At 41.1% G+C, this 22,532-nt stretch overlaps 2 protein-coding genes across 2 annotated transcripts in view; one reads left to right on the forward strand and one right to left on the reverse strand.

Annotated features, from left to right (window-relative positions):
• The window catches only part of TUBGCP4 (tubulin gamma complex associated protein 4), a 28,312-nt gene extending 28,230 nt beyond the window's left edge, over nucleotides 1-82 (forward strand). The window contains exon 18 of the mRNA XM_018566464.1: nucleotides 46-82. Within this exon, the coding sequence (XP_018421966.1) occupies nucleotides 46-58 (13 nt within the window). The 3' untranslated portion in view covers nucleotides 59-82. The remainder of the gene's footprint in view (nucleotides 1-45) is intronic.
• Nucleotides 83-3,443: 3,361 nt separating this feature from the next.
• TP53BP1 (tumor protein p53 binding protein 1) overlaps nucleotides 3,444-22,532 on the reverse strand; it is a 53,516-nt gene continuing 34,427 nt past the window's right edge. Inside the window, exons 16-26 of the mRNA XM_018566463.1 lie at nucleotides 19,987-20,139; nucleotides 18,928-19,220; nucleotides 18,123-18,302; nucleotides 14,765-15,186; nucleotides 14,301-14,492; nucleotides 11,546-11,755; nucleotides 9,079-9,288; nucleotides 8,360-8,454; nucleotides 7,044-7,243; nucleotides 6,807-6,952; nucleotides 3,444-3,631 (exon numbers count right to left, since the gene is read on the reverse strand). Coding sequence (XP_018421965.1) covers nucleotides 3,444-3,631; nucleotides 6,807-6,952; nucleotides 7,044-7,243; nucleotides 8,360-8,454; nucleotides 9,079-9,288; nucleotides 11,546-11,755; nucleotides 14,301-14,492; nucleotides 14,765-15,186; nucleotides 18,123-18,302; nucleotides 18,928-19,220; nucleotides 19,987-20,139 — 2,289 coding nt within the window. The remainder of the gene's footprint in view (nucleotides 3,632-6,806; nucleotides 6,953-7,043; nucleotides 7,244-8,359; nucleotides 8,455-9,078; nucleotides 9,289-11,545; nucleotides 11,756-14,300; nucleotides 14,493-14,764; nucleotides 15,187-18,122; nucleotides 18,303-18,927; nucleotides 19,221-19,986; nucleotides 20,140-22,532) is intronic.

Below are 22,532 nucleotides of genomic sequence, written 5' to 3' on the forward strand. Positions count from 1 at the left end.
AAGAATAAATATCCCTTACTAAATGCTCTCATTTTCTCTTTGCAGTTTTGGATTATGAATAACCGCACCATGAGGAGTGAGCCGTTGGTCATCTGGTTGGTCTACAGAAGTCGTACTGCGCAGATCTCAATTCTCCATGAAATCTTGGACTTCAGTAATATCAGTGGGGAAATTGTTATTATAAAAAGCTCTTGTGTATTAAATGTTTTATTTTTACTGTAGCTGCGGTCAGTTTGGTCTCTGAGCTGATCATTTCTTCTGTGTTGTACTATAAATATTTCAGTGTTTGTCAAACTTTTCCAGAAATTGCTATAATATTTAATACAACTATCAAAAATGTGTCTATGCACAGTATATTTGTGTATATTTTATATATATTGCCCTTAGACTTACCAGTAACAGTATTAGATGATTGGTTCCTCCGTGTACAGGAAACACAACTAGAACAGTTCAAACACCCCCCTCATCACTCAGTTGAGATTAAAGTAGATTACCTCCACCAGTGCACAAGGGAAGCCAACACCAAATACAATCATGACAACCAAGGGTGGGAAGTAGGCTTGCTGTCCTGGAAGATTCCCAGAAATACCATTATAGGCAAGTCTAATGCAGAACTTCCCCAATCATCTTCCAACAACCTGAGAGGAACTGAAATAAATAAGCCTACCTTGGGGTGGGACCACACTACCTGTAGAACTTTACTGCTGAACACTAGGTTTTATTGCAAGAACACCTTCACTTACCAATATAGATGCAGTTGATAAATTGAATGCAGGTGTATCAGGCGGTAGTCTACTCCTCACAAGGTGCAGGGACGCACTGGAGGCCCAGCAATCACAGATGCATGCTGGGATCCCCAATGCATCACTACATCCAAGATAGTCAAACTCGAAAAATTCAAGAAGAAATATGGAGAGCTCCTGGACTGCAGAGTTTGTGTCTGTTAATCATCTTGTTATGTAAGATTTTAAATCTTTTTATCGGTAAATAACTTTAATAGTTGTAGTTAACTATATTCTTATACAGAGTCAAACATGTATGAATATATTTTATCTATTAATTCAAAGAACCTGCTTTTCTGGCAGTTTGCCTTAAGAGGGTTCCATACAACACTAATCATACAATCTTTTAAGTAAAGCCACCTCTCTAAAAAAGCCTTCTGCTGTAAGTCACAGGATGTTTACTGGTCATCGGGCTTGGAGTCAGAGAATTGCTGATTTCATCAGAGATTTCAAAAGACAGATATTTAATATCATCAAACATTCTGCTTTTGGGTTGTAGTCAGATAACTGCACGTGGGTAATGTAATGCCAATGTTTCATATATTTTTTTCCAATTCATATTCAGCTTGGCTTTCATGTAACTGTGGAGAAGAGTAGGATTTTCGTACTTGCCATATCAACTTTTCTTGGAGACCATTAATCCCTTCATGACTGAGGCCCTTTTTTCAATTTTTGCACCCATGTTATATTCCACATTTTAGGCCTGAAAATGACGTAAAACCCCCCAACATTATATATTTTCTGAATGCCAAGACCCTATAGAATAAAATGGTGGTAGTTGAAAATTTTTATGTTGCGCAATATTAGCGCAACTCCTTATTAAACCCCAAAATTTAGTGACAAATTTAATTAAATGCCCCAAAACACAACAAATTACCCATTTTTTTAATGAAATATAAAAGATGAGGTTACAACGAGTAAAACGATACCCAACATGCCCAGTTTACAGATTGCGTGCGACCGTGAAACGGCGAAAAACTGCAGTACCCCAAAAAATCAATAAAAGACACTTTAAAAGCCCCCACAGGTCATCAATTTAGAGATACCCCAAAATACTGGCCCTAGAATTATTGCTCTCACTCCGGCGTGCGCGGCGATACCCAACATGTGTAGCGCGTTCGTCGTTTTCATGCGTAGGCGCACCCGACGCGTGTTTACGTGGCGACGCGCGTGCTCGCGGGGGCGGGGTACTTTTAAATTTTTTTTTTTATTATTATTAGATTTATTTTATTTCATTTTAATTTTAAAAACTGTTTTTTGTTTTTTTTTTACTTTACTTTGACTGCTATCACATGGGGGGGCTTGCAAGCCCCCCCATGTAATAGCAGATGGTGGTGACAGGTCCTCTTTAAGGTGATGCTGGGGGTCCAAAAGACCCCCAGTGTCACCTTTACACTAGAAATTAGCTATTGAAGTGCATAAATCTTTTTTGTACCTGACGTCAGGCGGCGCTCGGGAGAGCGGATTACAGAGCCACTCTCCCCAGCAACAGCTGACGTCAGGTATAAAAGATTTATGATTGGAGGAAAACTTATCTTGTCTCTGCAATCCGAAGTTTCACTCGCGAGGCTAGTTTGCAGTGGTATCGGCACTTTCGCAACCGCGGTTCTCCTCTCAGCCCCCGTGTATAAGACGCCCCTCCATTATGTAAACATTTTAATGAAAAAGTAGCGTCTTATACATGGAAAAATACGGTATTAGGACACGAAGCTTTGGTGGTGGCAGCTTCTGTCGTCTGTTGTCACACCCCCCCACATCAAAAGATGCACACGTCCTTTGCTGTGTCAACATTCAATACTTTTGTGACCAGAGGTTATTGAGGCTTCGATGACCAGACCAAATTTAGAAGGATCTGTTAACTTGACTATGACTCACAGCACAGGCCTTAAAAAGGCAAACCTGTAAATGACAAAAAGGGGGTCTGCCGTTGCTTAACGCTCACTATGAAAATGCTATCCATCATTCCTTGTTGCAATAATTTGAATCACCTGGAACAAGGATGGAAATCAGAAGCTCTGACTTTGCCGACTACATGCGCATATTAGGTCAGTGACTCAGTACAAACGGAAGTCAAAGACAACCAGGCAATTAGCATTTTCATGAGGAGGTCAGTAACTAGCTTCCATACTTTTTTCATTAGAGATATTACTTTCAGCTTAAAAGAGAACTATGAGGTGAGTGCTTTTCACTCACCTCATAGTTCGAGCCGACCGGGAGGTGAGCGAACACATACCGGGTTACGACATCCGCTGTAGCTCGCGGTATACCGAGCTTTGGGTGACGGGAGGATGCTAGTTTGTGTCCTCCCGTTACCCTGAGAACTATGGGGAAAAGCCCTGACCCCATAGTTCTCGTTTAATAACAGAGGCAGTTGACAGGAGGGCATGGCAATAAAAAAAGACTAGAGGAAAAGTGAAAATGTCTAAACTGTACATACAGACAGAACTAGAAAGACGCAAAACCTTATTAAAACAAAGATTTGACATTTATTTTATTTTTTTTATCATAAAAGTCCAGCAGTTAAAACTATGTACAAGTGGATACATGCAAATGTAGAACACAAACAATTAAAACTACCTAAAACTTCAATAAAAACACAATGTATGCACAATGCAAGAAGCAGCAAAAAGGAGGATTGATAAAAATGGTGGTGGAGTCTTCTTAGCTCACAACATAGTCATGTTTGTATTTTGGGTGTTTATTGTAACCGACTTGCACTCCATTGACGAGACACTGGATCACCCATTCTGATGAAACCACTGGAAGGTTTAAAGCTTGAGCACATTTTAAAATGGATTCTGGACACGAAGGATCTGTGATTACTACATCAAAAACTCCCAAAGCAACATCTAGAAACAGAAAAAAAACAAATCATGAATAAAATAGAGGTACAAATTACCACTTTATGTCTAACGTAATTGTTGAAAAATGTGGCTCAATCACCCCATTTTCATACCTGGGAATGGCTAGAACAAAGAATTCCATTCAACTCTTAGGATTGTTGTATTTACCATAAAATCCGATTTTGGCATCCATTGAGGGACACAGAAAGTCATTTACATGTCTGGTTATACTGCTGCCTACAGGAGAATTGGACACTGGCAAACAAAATATATCACTATTGGCCAGTCCAGGACAACCCCTCCCACTTCCAAAATGCCTCAGTTTTGTAGCACAGCAGTACCAAAAACATGATTATAAACACACAGGAGGGGGACCTGTGTCTCTTAATGGGCTGCAAGAAAAGATTTTATACAGCAAGTACAAAAATCCTTTATAAACAGCAGAAAACTGGGGACGGTCTGATGCTCCAGAGCTACCTGAAGGACATACACTTGAAGAGGGCATCAGATGATGCAGCAACCTCTACCTTGAAGAAAAAAAACATAATAGCAGATGAGCTGGCAGCCTTACCTAGGAAACTGAGGTCTGATGCTGAATAGAGCAAGAGTCACTCACATCACCAGTGAGCAAAATCTTGACAAGGAAAGGAGAAAATTAAACATAAAGCTGGTAACTGAACCACCCAGAAGGTGGAACGAGAACTGAGTCACCCTACAGAGACCAGCATGGATGTCTGATGCAAATTAAACCAAAACCAAAAAAGGTCCACTCAGGAAAACTGGATGGTGCCAAGCAGAGGGATGAAAAAACAATGTCCTGGTTGAGGGGAAGATCATAAACTGCCTTGCAACAGAGAAGACCTAAGCCTCAACTCAACTGATCTCATTACAAACCTAAAGGGAAATGAGATTCCAAGTATTAAAGGCTGACAGGTTGGACACTCACTTCACAGAACTGATGACTTCCAGGGAAGGACTCCTTTAGGGTGAATGCAGTGGAATTACCAGCAGAGTTTTGATTAAAGTAAATTGAAGAAAGAATGAATAAAAAAACAGGTTCATCTTTTAAACAGCAGAGCAAAAAAAAAAAAAAAAAACATCCAACCTCCTAGAACGCTAGCAAAAAAAAAACGTAAAGAAAAATGGTAGTGGGAGGGGTTATCCTGGACTGTCCTTTTTCTTTTGTCACTGTCCAGTTCTCCTGGAGGCAGCAGTATAACCCAAAGGTTACAGACTTCCCATCTCCTATTCTTCCCATCCACTGAAGGACACAGGCAGACATTCACCTTACCCATACAGCAAGCAACACGAACAGGCCCAAGAAGAAAAGAAAAAAAAACAGAATACGGGACTGTCTGAAGTGCAAAGTGCTGCCTAATAGACCTTATGTCCAAAACTGGCATCAGATGAGGCCTAATCCCCTACCTGGTAGAAATTAGAGAACGTATGCACAGCAGACCAGGTGGCAATCACAGATCTACTAAAGTATGCCTCGACGGGAAGGAGGAAGCCCAATCCTTAAGACCATAAACTTGAATAATGGTCTTTGAGCCACCTAGGGATGGTGGAAAGAGAAGCTGGTGACCATCCATGATTAAAAAAAAAAAGAAAAGGGAATTGTCTTTAAGACAGACTTTTTTTTTTCTTCAGAAACAGGTACAAGACTAGCTTTTGAAAGAATAAAGATCTTCTCAGGGTGTTTCCAATACCCATAGAGAAAGACTTGGAACAGTCCACCTGCACAGCCAGTCCTATATGCCACTGCCACAGAGGAACTCAGACATCTCAATTAACCTCAAGTGCAGTTGTAGTACATTATTTTCTCCAGCCCCATAACAGTAGGTCTATACCTCCATATGGACATTGAGCTAGGTGAAGAACCTGCAAGAGGCAGTCCACTGCACGCACAATGCACTGATGGAGCGTGCAATGCTCTGCAGACTCCGATGCAATACAATCATAAAAGGCACATTTTTTCTTCTATCAATGTGTGTGCATATATTCATTTTTTTTTTCAAAGGTGACTTATGCCTTGGGAGTGATAGCAGGAGACTGTGACTCAAGGCTCAGCAGGCAATGATTGGAGTGACTGAGAATCACACAGTGCCAATGCAATCGATGGCTCAGAAGCTTCTAAGACCACAGGTAAATTAGATAAAGAATTAACAGAAGGTGTGGGAGCTAACTTCAGGCCTCTGCGGACAGCAAATAATTGAGAGATTTAGGCTATAAGTCTTGCTTGACTGCAGTCAAATTCTATGAAAGTGGACAGAGGAAGTGGAGCTAGAGAAGAGCTAGAGAAGACTCCAGATGGAGCTAGAGAAGACTCCAGGACATGACAGGACAGACTCTAGGAGTAAAGGGCAACACGTTACCCAGCCAAAGGCATCAGCTGGATCAATGGTTGCACCGCGAGAAGCCCTGGAACGGTTAGTAGAGTGTGAGCTGGGGGCACCTGCTACAGAAGGATCGGCTGGATAGCTGCAATCAGAGACCAGCAGTTAGCAACGATGTAGACAAGTGTCTTGGCTAAAGCAAAATGTTTGAAGAAAAAAAATCGTACTAGAAAAACATGAAAGCAGAACTGAAGAAACAATGTAAATCCTCCTAAGACACTAGCATACAAAACAGAGCCATGTAGTAGGAGGGGTTATCCTGGGCTGGCCTACAATTTGTTGTCAGTGTCCTATTCTCATGCATGAGGCAGTATAACCCAAAGGTGAATGACTTCCTGTGTTCCTTAATGGATGAGAAAAGAAAGACAATTCGGTATTGTAAGGAAAATATGTGGGTTGCCACTGTTACTCACTAGAAAATGGTAACTGCCTGCCTGTAGAGCCAATGTCTTCAGGGCTTTCCGAGCCATAAATGGACTGCTAGTGCACACTTAACCAGTTGACATCCGCGGTGTTAGACCCCCTTCCCATCCAGGCCATTTTTCAGTATTCAGCGCTGCGAATATCTTGCTTTGCATGTAATGAGTCTCTCTCATATATTAGTTTCACCTTTTAAGTTGCATTAGTGAAATAAATGAACTTTTGCACGATATTCTAATTATTCGAGTTTCACCTGTATACTTGTTTGTTGTGGTTTTTTTTTTTTAATACAAAGTTACTGCTACAAGATGACATTATTACAATATGACTTCTTTTGTATTAGTGCCAGCTGAATTTAATAATACCTTTGTTTGTATCTGCAGAACTGTGCTGCTTTGCAGATGCTGCTCCTCCAACCATTAATACTTCTGTCCATGTTTCCAGGAAATTCTCTTGCTGGTCAGATACAACAAGAAAGCGCAATCCTTGGAAGGGATGCCTAGAGCCATGCCTGAAAAATCAATATCAAAACAAACTTCTGTAATACTGATGGAAAATATCATCCCCCTTCCCCACTAAAACACTGGGTACTTTTATCTCACCATTCCAAAATTTTATCTTCTTGAAGGCTGTACCCAGCCGGGAGGAAGTAATTGTTGACACTTTGCAGCTCATTAGAGTGACAACTGTCATGTACCCAGATATGAGACACACAAGAGATTCCACTGGCAAGGCACAGAAAATATTTCCGGGTTCGGCAGTGCTGGTCAGCAATCAGCAAACATTTTGAATCTGGTTTGCACTAAGGGAAGGAAGGAAAGACAGCATTAGGACATGGCTCACCTGCTAAATAAGGTGCATTTTCCCTCTGGCATCATATGGATACACACACACACACACAAGGTAGGTTGAACAGAGTCACAGGACAAGTGGTTAAAGTGGTTGCAGTTCTTCCTAGACTACAAGCAATAGACAAACAAAATATCAGATTAAAAGCCAATTTAAAAGACTTTGAGTGGAATTTATCAAAACTGGAGCAGTCACCTATGCCAACCAATCAGCTTCTCTCTTTCATTTTCAAACCTTAAAAGGAGAACTATGAGGTGAGTGAAAAATCACTCAGCCTCATTAGTTCGAGCTGACATGTGACAATGAAACTGTAGCAGGTCGGCTCAAAAGATCAGGAAGTGAGCAAACGCATACCGTCGCTCGCTCACTTCTCGATCATCTCCAAGCAGAGAGCCGTGACTGTCAATCATGGCTCCCTGCAGGGTTTCCCCCCCTCTCCTGTCCGATCCCCCAGCGCTGACTGGCGGAACGGATGGGGGAGGGGGCGGGTACAGCTGGCTCTCTGCCTCTAGATAGGCAGAGCCAGCTGTCACTGACGCAGCTGTGTGGATCCAGACAGCATTGTTGGGATCCGTTCCGGCTGCAACGTCTCAGTATACCGCAAGCTGTAGCTCGCGGTTTACTGAGCTTTGGGTGACGGTAGGACGCTAGTTTGTGTCCTCCCGTTACCCTTAGGAGAACTATGGGGAAAAGCCCTGACCCCATAGTTCTTCTTTAACTGAACAAACTGAAGAGAGAAGCGGCTTGGCTGCTTTGGGCAACTGCTCCAAATTTTGTCTGCTCAAGTTTTGATAAATTCCCCCCTTTCTGTCTTCAGAACCACTCCACCATTTTTTGGCCGGCTTAAAGCAAGTCATGAGCAAGTATGGGGGATGCCATTTCTAGCCATCTTCTGTAAATGCTAGTTAACAGTTTGTACAGAAACTTTCCTTTTGAATATAAAAAAAATTGAATTTGTTTTGAAAGACAATACATCCAAAAGAAGGCAGACTTAAAAATGTTTACACATATGGATGAATGAAAAAATAAAAAGCCACACAAAACGCAATACATTCAATGAAAATCTCACCAGTGCTTCACTGAAATTGTCGATAATGCAGCCCCCTCCAGCGCGAAGCTGAACCTCTGTGTACCGTCGGTCGTACGGGGTGCTTTCAATGTATTCTGCAAGCAGAAGAAATACTGGTAACCTGCATGTGTCGATTACATACCAGTGGATACTGGTTCTCATTCTCCAGGTCTGCTTGCCAAGCTAATAAGTAATTGGATTCTAAGCTGCACTAGCAAATGACAGATAGAAAGTGAATGGTTGTCATAGCCGACAAAGACACTTTAGGAGACCTGTTTTAGAGACTTCTAAACCCCGAAAACAGATAAACCAGGAATTCACATATTAATACAGATCACTTCCGTCCACGGTCTTATTTTTTTTACTGACATTAGAAAACACATTTGGCATCTGCTGCTATTTTACAGTTTGGTATTCTAAGCTAAACATGACATGGGGATAGGCAATATATGTGTGTCATGTGAAGGAAGATAAGTCCATGAAGTCCAGCAGCACAGAAAAGTGATAAAATGAAGAAAATGAACGGATTACACTTGCTAAATAACAATGGGTCTGCCATAAAGATACCATTTTTTTAAATAGTATTATTGTATGTTCAGGAAATGTTTCCAAACAAATACCTTTATGATGCCTGCCTGACTATACATTTTAAAATCCCAATTCCTCAGAAAGGATTACTAGATTAAAAAGCATCTCAAACAACAAGACACAAGAATGACCTTCATCATCTTCACTGCTGAATGAAGTGATCTTCTGTGATTTCAGGCGGTTGTTGACTTTGTCACTGGATGTGGCCGTAGTGAGAAGAAAGGCGTATCCTGCGAACAGCAAATTATTCTGCGGTAGAGGTCCATGCGTCTCCTCCAGTGTATTCTGGTCAGCTGCACTGTCTTCACCTTCATTGTGGCTCGTAAAGTCACCTTCTTTTGCTGGACCATATGAATAAAATAAAGGCTAGTTATATGCAAGGCTAAAAACACAAATCTGGCAGTAATTTTAGGTGAACAGCAGGACTATATAATATATATATATATTTTTTTAAATACAATGTCCATCATTGCTAGTTGGTGAGATAGGAGACTGTTGTTAGCTTTGTTTTTTGGGGGGGGAAAATCAGGGGGCTGCAAGTGATGGGTACACCTTGGCCAAATTATGGGGGTTGGGGCAAACATCCAGTGAAAGGAACCCTTGAGTCAGATTAATTTGCTTAATTAATAACATGGACAGGTCCTCACTGGTAAGTGTTCATTGGAAAATAAATCACAGGGAACATTTGTGATGTTCCAAAGTATGTGATCAATGCTAAAACCTGCTTTAAAAAGGATTTTAAGGAAAAATATATTTAGAATATAATACACACACACACCCTAATAGTGCTTTTTTGTTTAAAACTTGTAGTTGACTTCTTACTTGCTTGTCATAATTATCCTTCATTAGGTAAAACAACTGAGATTGTATTTAACTTTGGTGTAAATAACTGTCTGCATATAGAATGGCAACAAAGGAGCTGTTTAATTTTAGTAGAATTATAGATCAGTAGTTTAAGCTTTTCTGACTCTGGCAGAGCTGATAACACACAGATTAGGGACTAATTGACAGATTGGAATACTGTATGTCCTGCCTGGATCATACAGTAACTTAGTAAAGCACAATGCAGAATAGGGTATCTGGTTTTTATTACATTTATCATCACAGGTAGCCCTGTTACCTATAACATATGTGGCCACATCTGATGGACTCAGATGTGGCCACATCTGATGGACTCGAGCAGCCAGGAAAGGTCACTGCTGTACAAAAACATTGGAAGGCATATTTTACTTGAATGCACACCTTCAGGAGTGCTGGCGATGTTGTAATTTAGAAAAGACTAGAAAGTCCTTAATTAAACAGAGACTCAATATTATTCACATGCACATGATTGCTAGGGTGCCCATACAGATCAGATGACAAGCAGTCTAGCTTAATGCAGTTAGGCCAGGTTCACACCTGGGCGTTTTGAAGCGCTGAAAAACACTCAAACAGTGAAATCCCATACTTTTCTATGGGCATGGTTCCCACCTGGGCGTATTTCAGCACGTGGAAACGCGCTGAAAAATGCCCTACGCCCAAACAAGTATAGGAGCTTCTTTGGGGCGTTTTTTCGCGCGTTTCCATTGGTATTCCAGAGTGTGGCTCGGGGTTAACAAAGTGGTAACCCCAAGCCACACTCGGGAATACAGCGTAGGACCTACCTTTTCCGCGATCCCCGCTGTGTCCTCCGGCGGCTGCCGACTTCCGTCCCTTGCGAGCGGCTGCGTCGCACGGGGGCGGAACCGGCAGGAAGTTTGAAAGTTTAAAAAAATATATATATTTTAAATGTAGAGAAAATAAAATTAAAAAAATAAAAATCATTCCGCCAGTGAAACGCGCGTTTCACTGAACGGAAAAACGTGCTAAAAAACGCAAAAGAAACTAGCCTATGTTACGCCCATGTGTGAATCCAGTCTTATACACATACACTAGTGGCTCAGTAAAACTGCTTTGTTTTCTCTCTGAAAAGCCAACACCACATTCCATAGGCCTAAACATGAAGAGTCTCTCAAGACAGGTGCTCCAGGTTGAGGGATGCCCTGGCAGACGGATCTCTGCTCATCTGACTATCTGGTGTGTAAAGCCAGCTTCAGTGGCATTTTGATCGTTTTAATATAAATGTTATTTCTTTGCTCCTTTACAGAAAATGACTATGGAGTTATATGATATCAATGCTGTTACTACACAGGGTTCTATGGCCATAACCAAAAATAAGCTGTCAAGCACCTGATAAGTCCTGAAATCTACCTTCTCCAGAGAATCCAAGTTATAATTATATAGGAGACTCTTGGACTCGGATACAGCAAAATGTTTTCCACTGCTGAAATCTGTTAGACAAGGGCTCTATGTATGAGCATATTAATAAGAACTGAAATTACTTCTCAGCCAGCAGTCAGCATCAAACTCTGATCAAGAAAAGGCTCATAGTGAAAGGGATTAAGAGCTTTATCCTGCTATACATTTGCACAACTGTGCACACTGGTATACTGTACCATAATATTATAGCCTACATTTATCTTCTAAAAACCTAAAGTGATCTTTATTAGCGTATGACTGCGGCTGTGTAACCATAGATCAGGTTCAATCAGCCTCTAAAGAAAAGCAATAAAACCTTACCAGACTTTGCAAAAACAGATTTACGCCCACGCTTTGCAGGAGATTTCTCATCATCTGAACTAATCAATTTCCTTTTTCCAGAGAGTGGACCTAAAGAACTGCGAGACACCTCAGTTCCTTTTCTGGTTGGGGTGCTTGTACTGGAAGTGGTTGGTGTGACCATCACACTTAAATTACTTCTTCGTTTCCGCTTCCCTTCCACTAGATTATCTTTAAATACAAAGGTCACATTTATCAGAAATTCATATAATACATTATACACTTATAGGTAACACCACACAATGAGGAAGTTCGTATGTGTGTGTATAATTATGTATACACACAGCAAAAGTTTTAGGCAGGTGTGAAAAAATGCTGCAAAGTAAGAACACTTTCAGAAATATATATAATTTAAATTGTTTATTTTTATCAATTTACAAAACACAAAGGGAGTGAACAAAAGAAAAATCTAAAATCAATATTTGATGTGACTACACTTTGAATTCAAACTAGCATCGATTCTTACACTTGCACTCGACGGTGTGTATGACCAACCAGTTATAACAAGCAAGTGCTAATGATCATCAATGTCATAGGTAGGTTGTAACACAGTCATTAACTGAAACAGAAACAGGTGTGTAGGAGGCTTAAAACTGGGTGAGGAACAGCCAAACTGCTACTAAGGTAAGGTTTCATTTCACACACCATGGCAAGACTGAGCACAGCAACAAGACACAGCATACGGCAACCAATCAGATGCTCTCTTCAGTTAGGGTTTGAAAATGAAAGGTGGATGCTGATTGGCTGCTATGCACAGCTGCTCCAGTTTTGATTAATTCCCCCTAAGGCAGTTCTAGTGCATCAGCAAAGTCTCTCCCAGGCAAAGATTTCAAAGCAGACTGGGGTTTCAAGATGTGCTGTTCAAGCTCTTGAAGCGCTGTTCAAGCTCTTGAAGTAGCACAAAGAAACGGGCAACGTTGGAGGACAGTAAATACAGTGTTCGGCCAAGGAAACTTAATGCAGCAGATGAAAGACACGTCTAATTACTTCCCTTCAACATCAGATCTTCAGCAGTGCCATCAGCACCGAACTGGCAGAAACAAGTAGGGCCCAGGTACACCCATCTACTGTCCGGAGAAGTCTGCCTAGTGGTCTTCGTGGAAGAATTGCGGCCAAAAAAAAAACATATCTCTGATGTGGAAAGAAGGCTAAGCGACTCAACTGTGCATGAAATTATAGGAACTGGGGTGCAGAAAAATGGCAGCAGGTGCTTTGGACTGATGAGACAAAATGTGAAATATTTAGCTGTAGGAGGCAGTTTATTCGCCGAAGGGCTGGAGAGCAGTACAATAATGAGTGTCTGCAGCAACAGTGAAGCATGGTGGAGGTTCCTTGCAAGTCTGGGGCTGCACTTCTGCCAATGGAGTTGGAGATTTGGTCAGGATCAATGGTGTCCTCAATGCTGAGAAATACAAGCAGATACTTATCCATCATGCCATACCATCAGGTTGGCGTGTGATTGGCCCCACATTTATTCTGCAGCAGGAGAATGACTCCAAACATACAGCAAATGTCATTAAGAACTATCTTCACCGTAAAGAAGAACAAGGAGTCCTGGAAGTGATGGTTTGGTCCCCACAGAGCCCTGATCTCAACATCATTGAGTCTGTCTGGGATTACATGAAGAGACAGAAAGATTTGAGGCAGCCGACATCCACAGAAGATCTGTGCTTAGTTCTCCAAGATAATTGGCACAACCTACCTGTGTGCAAGTGTACCTACAAGAATTGATGCTGTTTTGAAGGCAAAGGTTGGTCACACCAAATATTGATTTGATTTGGATTTCTCTTCTGTTCATTTAATTTGTATTTTGTTAATTGATAAAAATAAACTATTACGCACACGACTGCATATGGAGAGAGAGAGGGAGAGAGAACGAGAGATTTATGGAACACACACATATACAGTATCTCACAGAAGTGAGTACACCCCTCACATTTTTGTAAATATTTTATTATATCATTTCATGTGACGACACAGAAGAAATTACACTTTGCTACAATGTAAAGTAGTGAGTGTACAGCTTGTATATCAGTGTACATTTGCTGTCCCCTCAAAATAACTCAACACACAGCCATTAATGTCTAAACCGCTGGCAACAAAAATGAGTACACCCCTAAGTGAAAATGTCACCCTCCCCAGTGTCATGTGACTCGTTAGTGTTACATGGTCTCAGGTGTGAATGGGGAGCAGGTGTGTTAAATTTGGTGTTATCGCTCTCACTCTCTCATACTGGTCATTGGAAGTTCAACATGGCACCTCATGGCAAAGAACTCTCTGAGGATCTGAAAAAAAGAATTGTTTCTCTACATAAAGATGAATGTCGTCGTCATGGAGGAGTGGAAGAGGACTCCAGTGGCAACCTGTGAAGCTCTGGTGAACTCCATGCCCAAGAGGGTTAAGGCAGTGCTGGAAAGTAATGGTGGCCACACAAAATAGACACTTTGGGCCCAATTTGGACATTTTCACTTAGGGGTGTACTCACTTTTGTTGCCAGCGGTTTAGACATTAATGGCTGTGTGTTGAGTTATTTTGAGGGGACAGCAAATGTACACTGATATACAAGCTGTACACTCACTACTTTACATTGTAGCAAAGTGTAATTTCTTCATCTATGGGAAAACTAAGCTGCAGATAGAGATGGCAAGCATTAACAAGATATAATTGCCAACCAGCAGGACAAATAAAACATTTGAGACTAGAATAAAAATATTACCGAGGCTTATGTCTGATCCCTTGGTTAATGGCATTGATGGTTCATAAGGGCCTAGACCAAACTGCTCTCTGAGCTTATTTCCCTGTTCTAGGGACAGGATTACCGCCATCCTTTTGTACCATTTCCTTTGTCCTTCTTTTTCAATGCAGTACCACAGTTCTTCAGAATCTCTTTTGTGAGCTTTTACTACTCCTGTAAAATAGAAAATAAAGCAATAATTAAAAGCCTGCATCAGTATATCATACCCATTTAGATGGATGTCTATCCATCTAAATCAACCATGTGGACGGTTCACAAAGACAAGGTTGCATTGGGTTGGTGCATGGATAATGCATAGAATTTAAGAGGTCAGCTAAAAAGTAAACACCCTGCATTCAAACATCATGTAAGATGAATTATTGCTGTAGTAAAAAAAATCCAGACCTTTCTGTTTGAGTCAAATTTTGTTGAAATAAAGGACATACCTGCACTAAAATATTCATCTTCTGAGAGGGCTGTCACCTCTGTATCCAATGGAATAGGGTCACATAATAAAATATCTTTTCCGACGACATCACATTCATAGCCGTCATCAAATAGTAGCTTGTATTTTCCACCTCCAGCGTCCCGAGTAATTGTGCCAGAGTAAAAATAACCATTGGAGGACCACTTGGCTACAACTTTGAGTCCCACAAAACTACTACCCGATGAGGAGTCCGTGCTAACATTCTTGGATGGTGTCTGATAGGGGATTTCAGGGGAATCGCTGCGCCGCGTGGTAGGGGTTCCTGGGCTTGCTCTGTCACGTGCTTCTGGATGACAAGCACTGATGTGTGTGAATGGTTCTTCATCAGGAACAGCAGCTGCTGTGGAATCCTCAGCTTGTGCATGTGAAGAGCCGACTTCCCTGTAAAGGAGATTAGCATGTACAACACATTCAACAAATATAATTCCCTTCTACTTTCCCTTGAAACACAGATATGATACTGGCCAAATTAAGCCTGAGCAAAAAAAATAAAATCCGTCAGTGCATTCTATTAGGGAGCAAAAAAACGATCATAAAGTGATAAAACTGTCATTTTCACTTTAAGTAGTTAGGTAATTGCACCTAGCAAGACTTAAATACTATATAACTGGTTGGCCATGACAATTAACATGCTGGGTTTGATCCAACAATTAATTTTAAAAGGGAGGGATGGAATGATGTCCAACAAATTCTTAAACTAAAGGAAAAAATCTATAGAATTGTTCTCACTCGTGTCATTACAGTACTTCTACCATATATTCCTGGCTTTTTTTTATTAGTGCCTGTATATTACTAAGATCTATATTTAAAAAATAAGGACTGCAGTGTCATAAAATACACTTTTTAGGAATTCAAACAAACATCAGTTTAACCCTTCAAGTTATAGGTGACACTGCTCAAACTCATGCCTTTATGAGGCCTTTATGAAGTAAAAAATACTTAGCATACTCAATGAACCTTTGAAAACTGTTCATCTTGGAAGCTGGTCATCTCAGCTAAATAGTAGCATTAAAAGTAAAAGGCTAGCTGTGTTTTTGGAGCATCAGACCCATATGCCCCACCCCTAAACACCATGTTAAAGTGAATGGCAAAAGCTAAATAAAACGGCTACTGCAAAAACCTGGCTTTCTTCCATAAAGTATAAAGCTGTGCACGTTACACTACAGGGTGTGTAATGAAAATCTACTAGATTGTAGGCTCTCAAGAGCAGGGCCTTCCTAACCCTCCTGTACTGAAACTGCATTGTAACTATACTGTCTCCGTCCATATTGTAAAGCGATGCGCAGGATTTGAATGTTTCAATGGCTGGGGATTTATGGAACCCAGGAGGATGGAGGAGTGATCAAAACTTATGCGCATGCAGCTTTATGGTACTGCCAGGATCACTCAAAACTCAGGACAAGGCAAGGATCTGTGACCCATCTGTACACGGTATATTTAGTACTTGGGGGTTGATTACTATTATTTTAGTTAAAGTGTAACTATAGCTAAGATTTTAGCGGGCGGGTTCTGCCTGCTTTTTTTGCTATCACATTCTGTTCTGGGGATGTTTTACCAGACTGGAAGTAAAAGAAAATCTGCAACAGGGAAACAGACAATGAAAACTGGACAGAGGTTCTAGCTAGAGATGCACCGAAATTGCATTTTTAGACTGAAACATAAAAAATTTGTCAGGCCGAAAACTAAAATGACTTTTTTTTGCCAACCTTTTTAAAATGTTTTTAATTATTTTGTTACATTTTAGACCCCTGATATGTCCCTTTTAAACTAGAAAAAGAGATTGAGGACACAGAGTCCTCAATCTTTTTTTTTTGCAGCCACTGTTATGAATGAATAGGAAGCCTCTATACGGAGTACTCCTATCCATTCATAAATAGTGGAAATAGTATATTTACCATGTCCACAATCATGAATGATCAGGAAGTGACGTACAGCACTCATAATTGGGGACACAGTCAAAATACTCTGTCCTCAATTATTTACAGTCAGCGATCAGCTGATCGTTGACTGCTTGTATCCGCTCTCCATCCTGACCTGCTGTCGCAGGAGGCCGAGTCAGCGGTATGGGAGGAAAGCTCTGGTTTCTTTGACAGCCAACTCCTCCCCTCACCGCCAGCTCGACCTCCCATGACAGCCGACAGTAAGCTTACTTTGTCCTAAATTATTTACAAACACTCAGTGTTTCCTCCCCGCTTGGCCTCCTGAAACCTTCACTCCTCCCCACTGGGCACTGGTCTGTGTCCCCCTCGGATCCCCGCTGCCTCTGCCGACACGGGCGGGGGAGAGCAGCGGGCATTGGAGGGAACACAGACTGGCGCCCAGTGGGGAGGAGAGAAGCAGTCAGGATGCACTGAATTTTGAGCCGTTATGGCACTTTTCAGCATTTTGCCCAAAGTACCATTTTCAACCAAAATGTTTCGGCGGCCGAAATTTCGGTGCGTTCCTAATTTTAGCATTCCCCCACTTTAAGTAACAATTCAGTTAAGGCTATAGGTCCAAGATTCCAAAAGTCTCATTTGCAAACAAAAGGAAGCCGCAGTTCATGCAAGTATGACATGCAGATATTATATAACAAAAAAAAAGAAGGAGCTACCCAATGGAGAAAGTTTGGAGGTTGCTTATTAAAGTAGATGCCATGACTGCTTAACAGACATATTCTAATCCCTATCCTTTCTTACATTCTTAACCTATTCTTCAGCCTGCAGATTTTATGGTCCTGATAGTACCACCTTCATAGTAAGCAAAACTTACATTCCCTTCTGTGCTCAACATAACATCAGAAAAGGCACACCTTCTCAGAAAAATATCCTGGTTGAACTGGTCACTTTTCAAAAAAAGTAAGGTTCAAGACAGAACCAATACAAGTCAACACAGATATTTAACAATTAATATATATATATTTAAAAACAAAAACAAAAACAAAAAAACATTTTATTCCTAAAGTTGGGTATACAGGGTTAGAACTTTGTTCCAAAAAATTTGTTTTCATATTGTTCATTCGGTTCTCTAATAGTTGGAATTTCATTTTGCCCATAGTGGTGGAAACAAATCAAAGGAGCAGGATGGAAATTTTTTCTCAAATGAACAAAGTTCTAACAGTTAATGTGGTTTCAATTCAGGAAATTCCATTCATTCCAACCTCAAATGTTAAAACCAAATGAAATTTCGACCAAACTAATGGCGTTCGTCAAGTCTCTGATAGTATTATCGAATATTCTGACGAGATTTTTCATACAGTCGGTACAAAATTCTAACCGTGTATACTCCGCTTTAAACACAAGACACCTGACTGACCCACACTGTCTGTCTATGGATACCTTGATCCAGTTCCTCGAAAAGGAGGACGTCCCCTCCTCCCTCTTCCACGGGGTGTAAGGGGCGCTTTGGCCCCTGGTCTGTTTCCAAGCGATGCATCTGCATCATCTTCACTCACTTGCACCCCTGTTTGTCTTCCAGTTTCGCGTGAAGACCCTGGCTGGCTGGACACTTTCCTAGGACTGGAAAAAATGAAGACAGTTTATCTTTACCGTACTGCAGTGATCTAGGACTTTAGCAGCAAAAGTTTCCTGGTTATGCTATACAGTAATTTTCCTATAGAAGTTCCAAACTGAACTAAATGATTGCTAGTTCCCAAATTCTACCTGATCTTAAAACTTCCGAAATTTTCCAGGAGCTTTAATTTCAGTATTTGTTTCAAAACTTTGCCAATTAGGACATTCAAAGAGTTTCTCAGATAACTGTCAGATTTATCTAAACCCCTCGTGATCCTTAATAATTAAAAGATGTGTCATATCCGGCAGGATGCAGATTTGTATGCTACTGAATCTACATAAATGTTTACATCGATTCCTGCACCTTGCTAGGCAGGCCTGGCTGATCAATCATGAACTCTCACACGCCAATAATAAATTATATCAGTGGCCTGTGAGTGACTTGCATAGTTTTAAAATGGCTTATCTGAGGGGTGGAGGGTGTCAGACTCTGTGCTGTGGGCAACAAATAAACTTGGTCCCTGGTGTATAATACATGCTATATCATTTTACAGATATGTTTACTTAGTGATAGATTGGGCATTTTTGCTTTGAAAACAATGGTATAACCATGAATTTCCCTATTGAGTACCTTGATTTCACAAGGCCTCCACGCCCAGCTGGCATGGCAAATTCCCCAGATTCCAACTGGCCAGCTCTTCCTCTTAGTGTAACCTTTGCTTTATCAGAACTGCTACCACTGGTGCTTTGCCCTGCAGATAGGCCACTGCTGGCTCCACTAGATGTGCGCTGAAGGCTTGATGTTTTTGAGGAAAAGGAACTGATATCTGCAAGATCTCCAGAAGTCAGAGACGAGACCGCAGTCCTTGAAGGAGATACTTCATTTTCATATTCACGACATTCAATTATGGGCTCTTCGGCTTCCTAAAAAAAGGGAACGAGTGAATGAATGTTTTGTGCCCAGTGAATGAATGTTTTGTGCCCAGTAGCACCTCTCCATTTCTGTACATATGTGTGAAGAACTAATACGCCTAAATAAGTAGGCTTAAAAAAAAAAAAAAATTACAAAGAAACCGCAATATTTTATGCACGCTTTTTTAATATATAAAATTCAGAACTGAAGAAAGGACTTCGCTGAATCCTATCATAGTCTACTTTTAACCTCTCCAAAGCCTTAATTGGATGAAACAATGTCGCACTGAGCTACACAGATATATGAATACAATGTGAAATACCTCAAGTTCTGGAACATGTCTACCTTGTATGATTAAAGGCCAGCTGTTTTAGTATTATTGGCCTTTTCAGAAGATCTCCATGTATTGGGCAACATGATTTACTTGATGTGTCTTATGATTAAATGTTTTGGGGCAGGTAAGAAGGAAATGAAACATTACCCATAGTACCGAACAGAAATGCTGTTTTCTCAAATGCTAAGTAAAGGTGATTGTGAACAGCAGATACAGTTTCCTTGGCTACTATTCTCATAGATGTACGTAGTGTTCAAATTTTATGCATAGTAACAATATTAAAGCAACAAAAGGTAATATTTATTTACAGAAAGTGTGGTTCACTTGTATATAAAGGGCTCGAGCAATTCTCTTATAGCCTAGAAAAAAAGTTCTAATCGCTTCTTCCTTTTCAGAAATAATTTGTTTTGGCTTAAACAAGGTATAATGTTTAGAAGAATTACCTCTACAACCTTGCGTTCCACCTCTGTTCCATCCATGTAATAAACATCTGTGATGATTCGGGTGACCACAGTGCGCACTTCACGTATTGTACGGACATGGCGATGAAGGCTACGTCCAGGAGGAGGCCGAGGAAATTCAAAGTCTTCCTCACCCTGAAAATTACAGAAAAAGGTACACTTTTCTATGATAACGTCTAACAGTTATTGAAAGTACCTCTGTTATGGCAGGAGTTTGGAATATTTAAGTTGCAATTGCTCACTTTCTGAAAATTCTACCTGCCTGGCTGTGTCACAATTCCTTACCTCTGTACCTTTCTGGAAACTAGCATTTTTAGAAAAGGTCAGCAATAGCATCCTTCAGATTTGTCTCATGGCCAGTGTGCTTTTAGGATTTCACTTGGCTCTCATTCATCACAAACAGACAAGCTGGGATATGTTCAAAGCTTAGCGACAGTCATATATGTTCTAGAAGCATGTGTGTGTGGACAACTCTTAAAAACAAAGTACCAAAACACTTCTGCAGATATATATGGTTTAGATGTACTTTTCCACGGTCACCTACATAATATTTGGATAGATTCCTCCACCCATCTTCCTCAGCCTTATCAGCAGCTATCCTTTTTAGTTTTGCATATACCATGATAGATCTAGAATTTAAAAGGAAGCACTTTCCACCTCACAAAATGACCACTGGAGCCAACAGGTGTGGCCCACAAATCCATAGTTTAAAGCACCTTGCTCTCTTGACTCAGCACTCACTCGAGTTTAGGGCTGCAACAACTAATCGACATAATCGATTATAATCGATTATTGAAAAAGTTGTCAACTATTTCAATCATCGATTAATCGGCTTCCGATTGGTTGCCCCTGTTCACGGCTCCACACACGCTGCGCGCCACACCTCCTCCCCACCTCAGACCCGCCCGCATCCATGCTCCACACGCCACACCTCCTCCCTGCCTCACGCTCACTGCCCGCCCAAATCCACGGTCGGCACAGGGACGCAGGGAGAAGAAGTAAGGAGGAGCAGGTGTGGGCGGATGACAGCCGCCGATAGACAGGCCCCATCTCAGAAACAGGTTGCTGGAAGACTGCTCAGGTAAGCCTGCACTTTCCCCACATGGTGCTCTATAATCTATGGCTGGGATAGTGGGATTTGTATTCCTCTATAGTTGATGGTACATTGTGCTGTATATTATACAGACCAATGTACCATCAGCTATAGAGGACTACAAATCCCAGCAATACATTATACACTGTATGTATAATGTATTGCTGGGATTTGTTGTATTCCTATATAGCTGGTGGTATTCTGCATTGCGCTGTATAGAGGACTACAAAACCCAACAATAGTACATTATAGAGCGCAATGCGGAATTCCACCAGCTTTAGAGGACTACAACACCCAGCAATAGTACAGTATACAGCGCAATGCAGAATACCACCAGCTATAATGTACTATTGCTGGGATTTGTTGTATTCCTCTATAGCTGGTGGTATTCTGCATTGTGCTGTATAATGTGCTTTTGCTGGGTTTTGTAGTCCTCTATAGCCGGTGCCATTCTGCATTAATTGCTATATAATTTTACACTTTTCATTTCACTATATTGCACACCACACTTTCTTTTTTTTCTTTTTTACTTCCACCACTCCAAGCTTGCTCCTGTGATGGACTGCAATCTCAATACAAACTAGTAGTCCCATCACCGGAGCCATTTTTTAAAATGTATTTTATTTTCTATCCGATTAACCGATTAATCGAACTTAATAATCGGCTAACTAATCGATTTTGAAAATAATCGTTAGCTGCAGCTCTACTCGAGTTATCTTGTTGTATCACAAAAACGGTTCACTTCACTGTAGGGGCAGGACAAATTTCAAAAGGGAGGAGAACGGGCCACAAGGTGCAGGCTAAAGAGGCTAGGCAGAGCATTCAGAAAATTTCACAGCAAGAGAGTAGCGAACATGGAGGGGAACACAGCAGAACGTGTATCACCCTAAGAAGGAATAGACAGCATTATAGAATGTGACATGTCTGAGGTCCAGTATGCCACTGTCATGAGTCATAAATAGCCCTGTCCATAAATCTTATGTTCAATTTTCAGTGGAAAATTTTTGCCATACAGACAAGTTAGGATATTCCAAGTCCTAGGATGTTTAGCTAAAGTTAAGATTTCTCTTGCTATGCAGAGAAGTATTGCCAGAATGTTTGCCATATCCCATGCAAAACCCCCCCCCCCAAAAAACGACTCATTATACTTACTCTAATCAATGCAAGGTTTTATTGTTGAGTCTTTAAGGAAATCACATGGAGACCTGCAACAACTAAGTCGATTATAATCGATGATTGAAAAAGTTGTCAACATTCTCAATCATTGATTAATCGGCTTTCGTTTAGTTGGCCCTGTTCACGGCTCCACACACGCCGCACCTCCTCCCCGCCTCACGCTCGCCGCTGCCAGACCCGCATCCACGCGCTACACCTCCTCCCTGCCTCACGCTCACCGCCCGCACCCCCGATTGGCACAGGGACACAGGGAGAAATA

The sequence above is a fragment of the Nanorana parkeri genome, unplaced genomic scaffold (assembly GCF_000935625.1).
Source record: "Nanorana parkeri isolate BGI_ZX_2015 unplaced genomic scaffold, ASM93562v1 scaffold951, whole genome shotgun sequence".
Classification (NCBI taxonomy): domain Eukaryota; kingdom Metazoa; phylum Chordata; class Amphibia; order Anura; family Dicroglossidae; genus Nanorana; species Nanorana parkeri.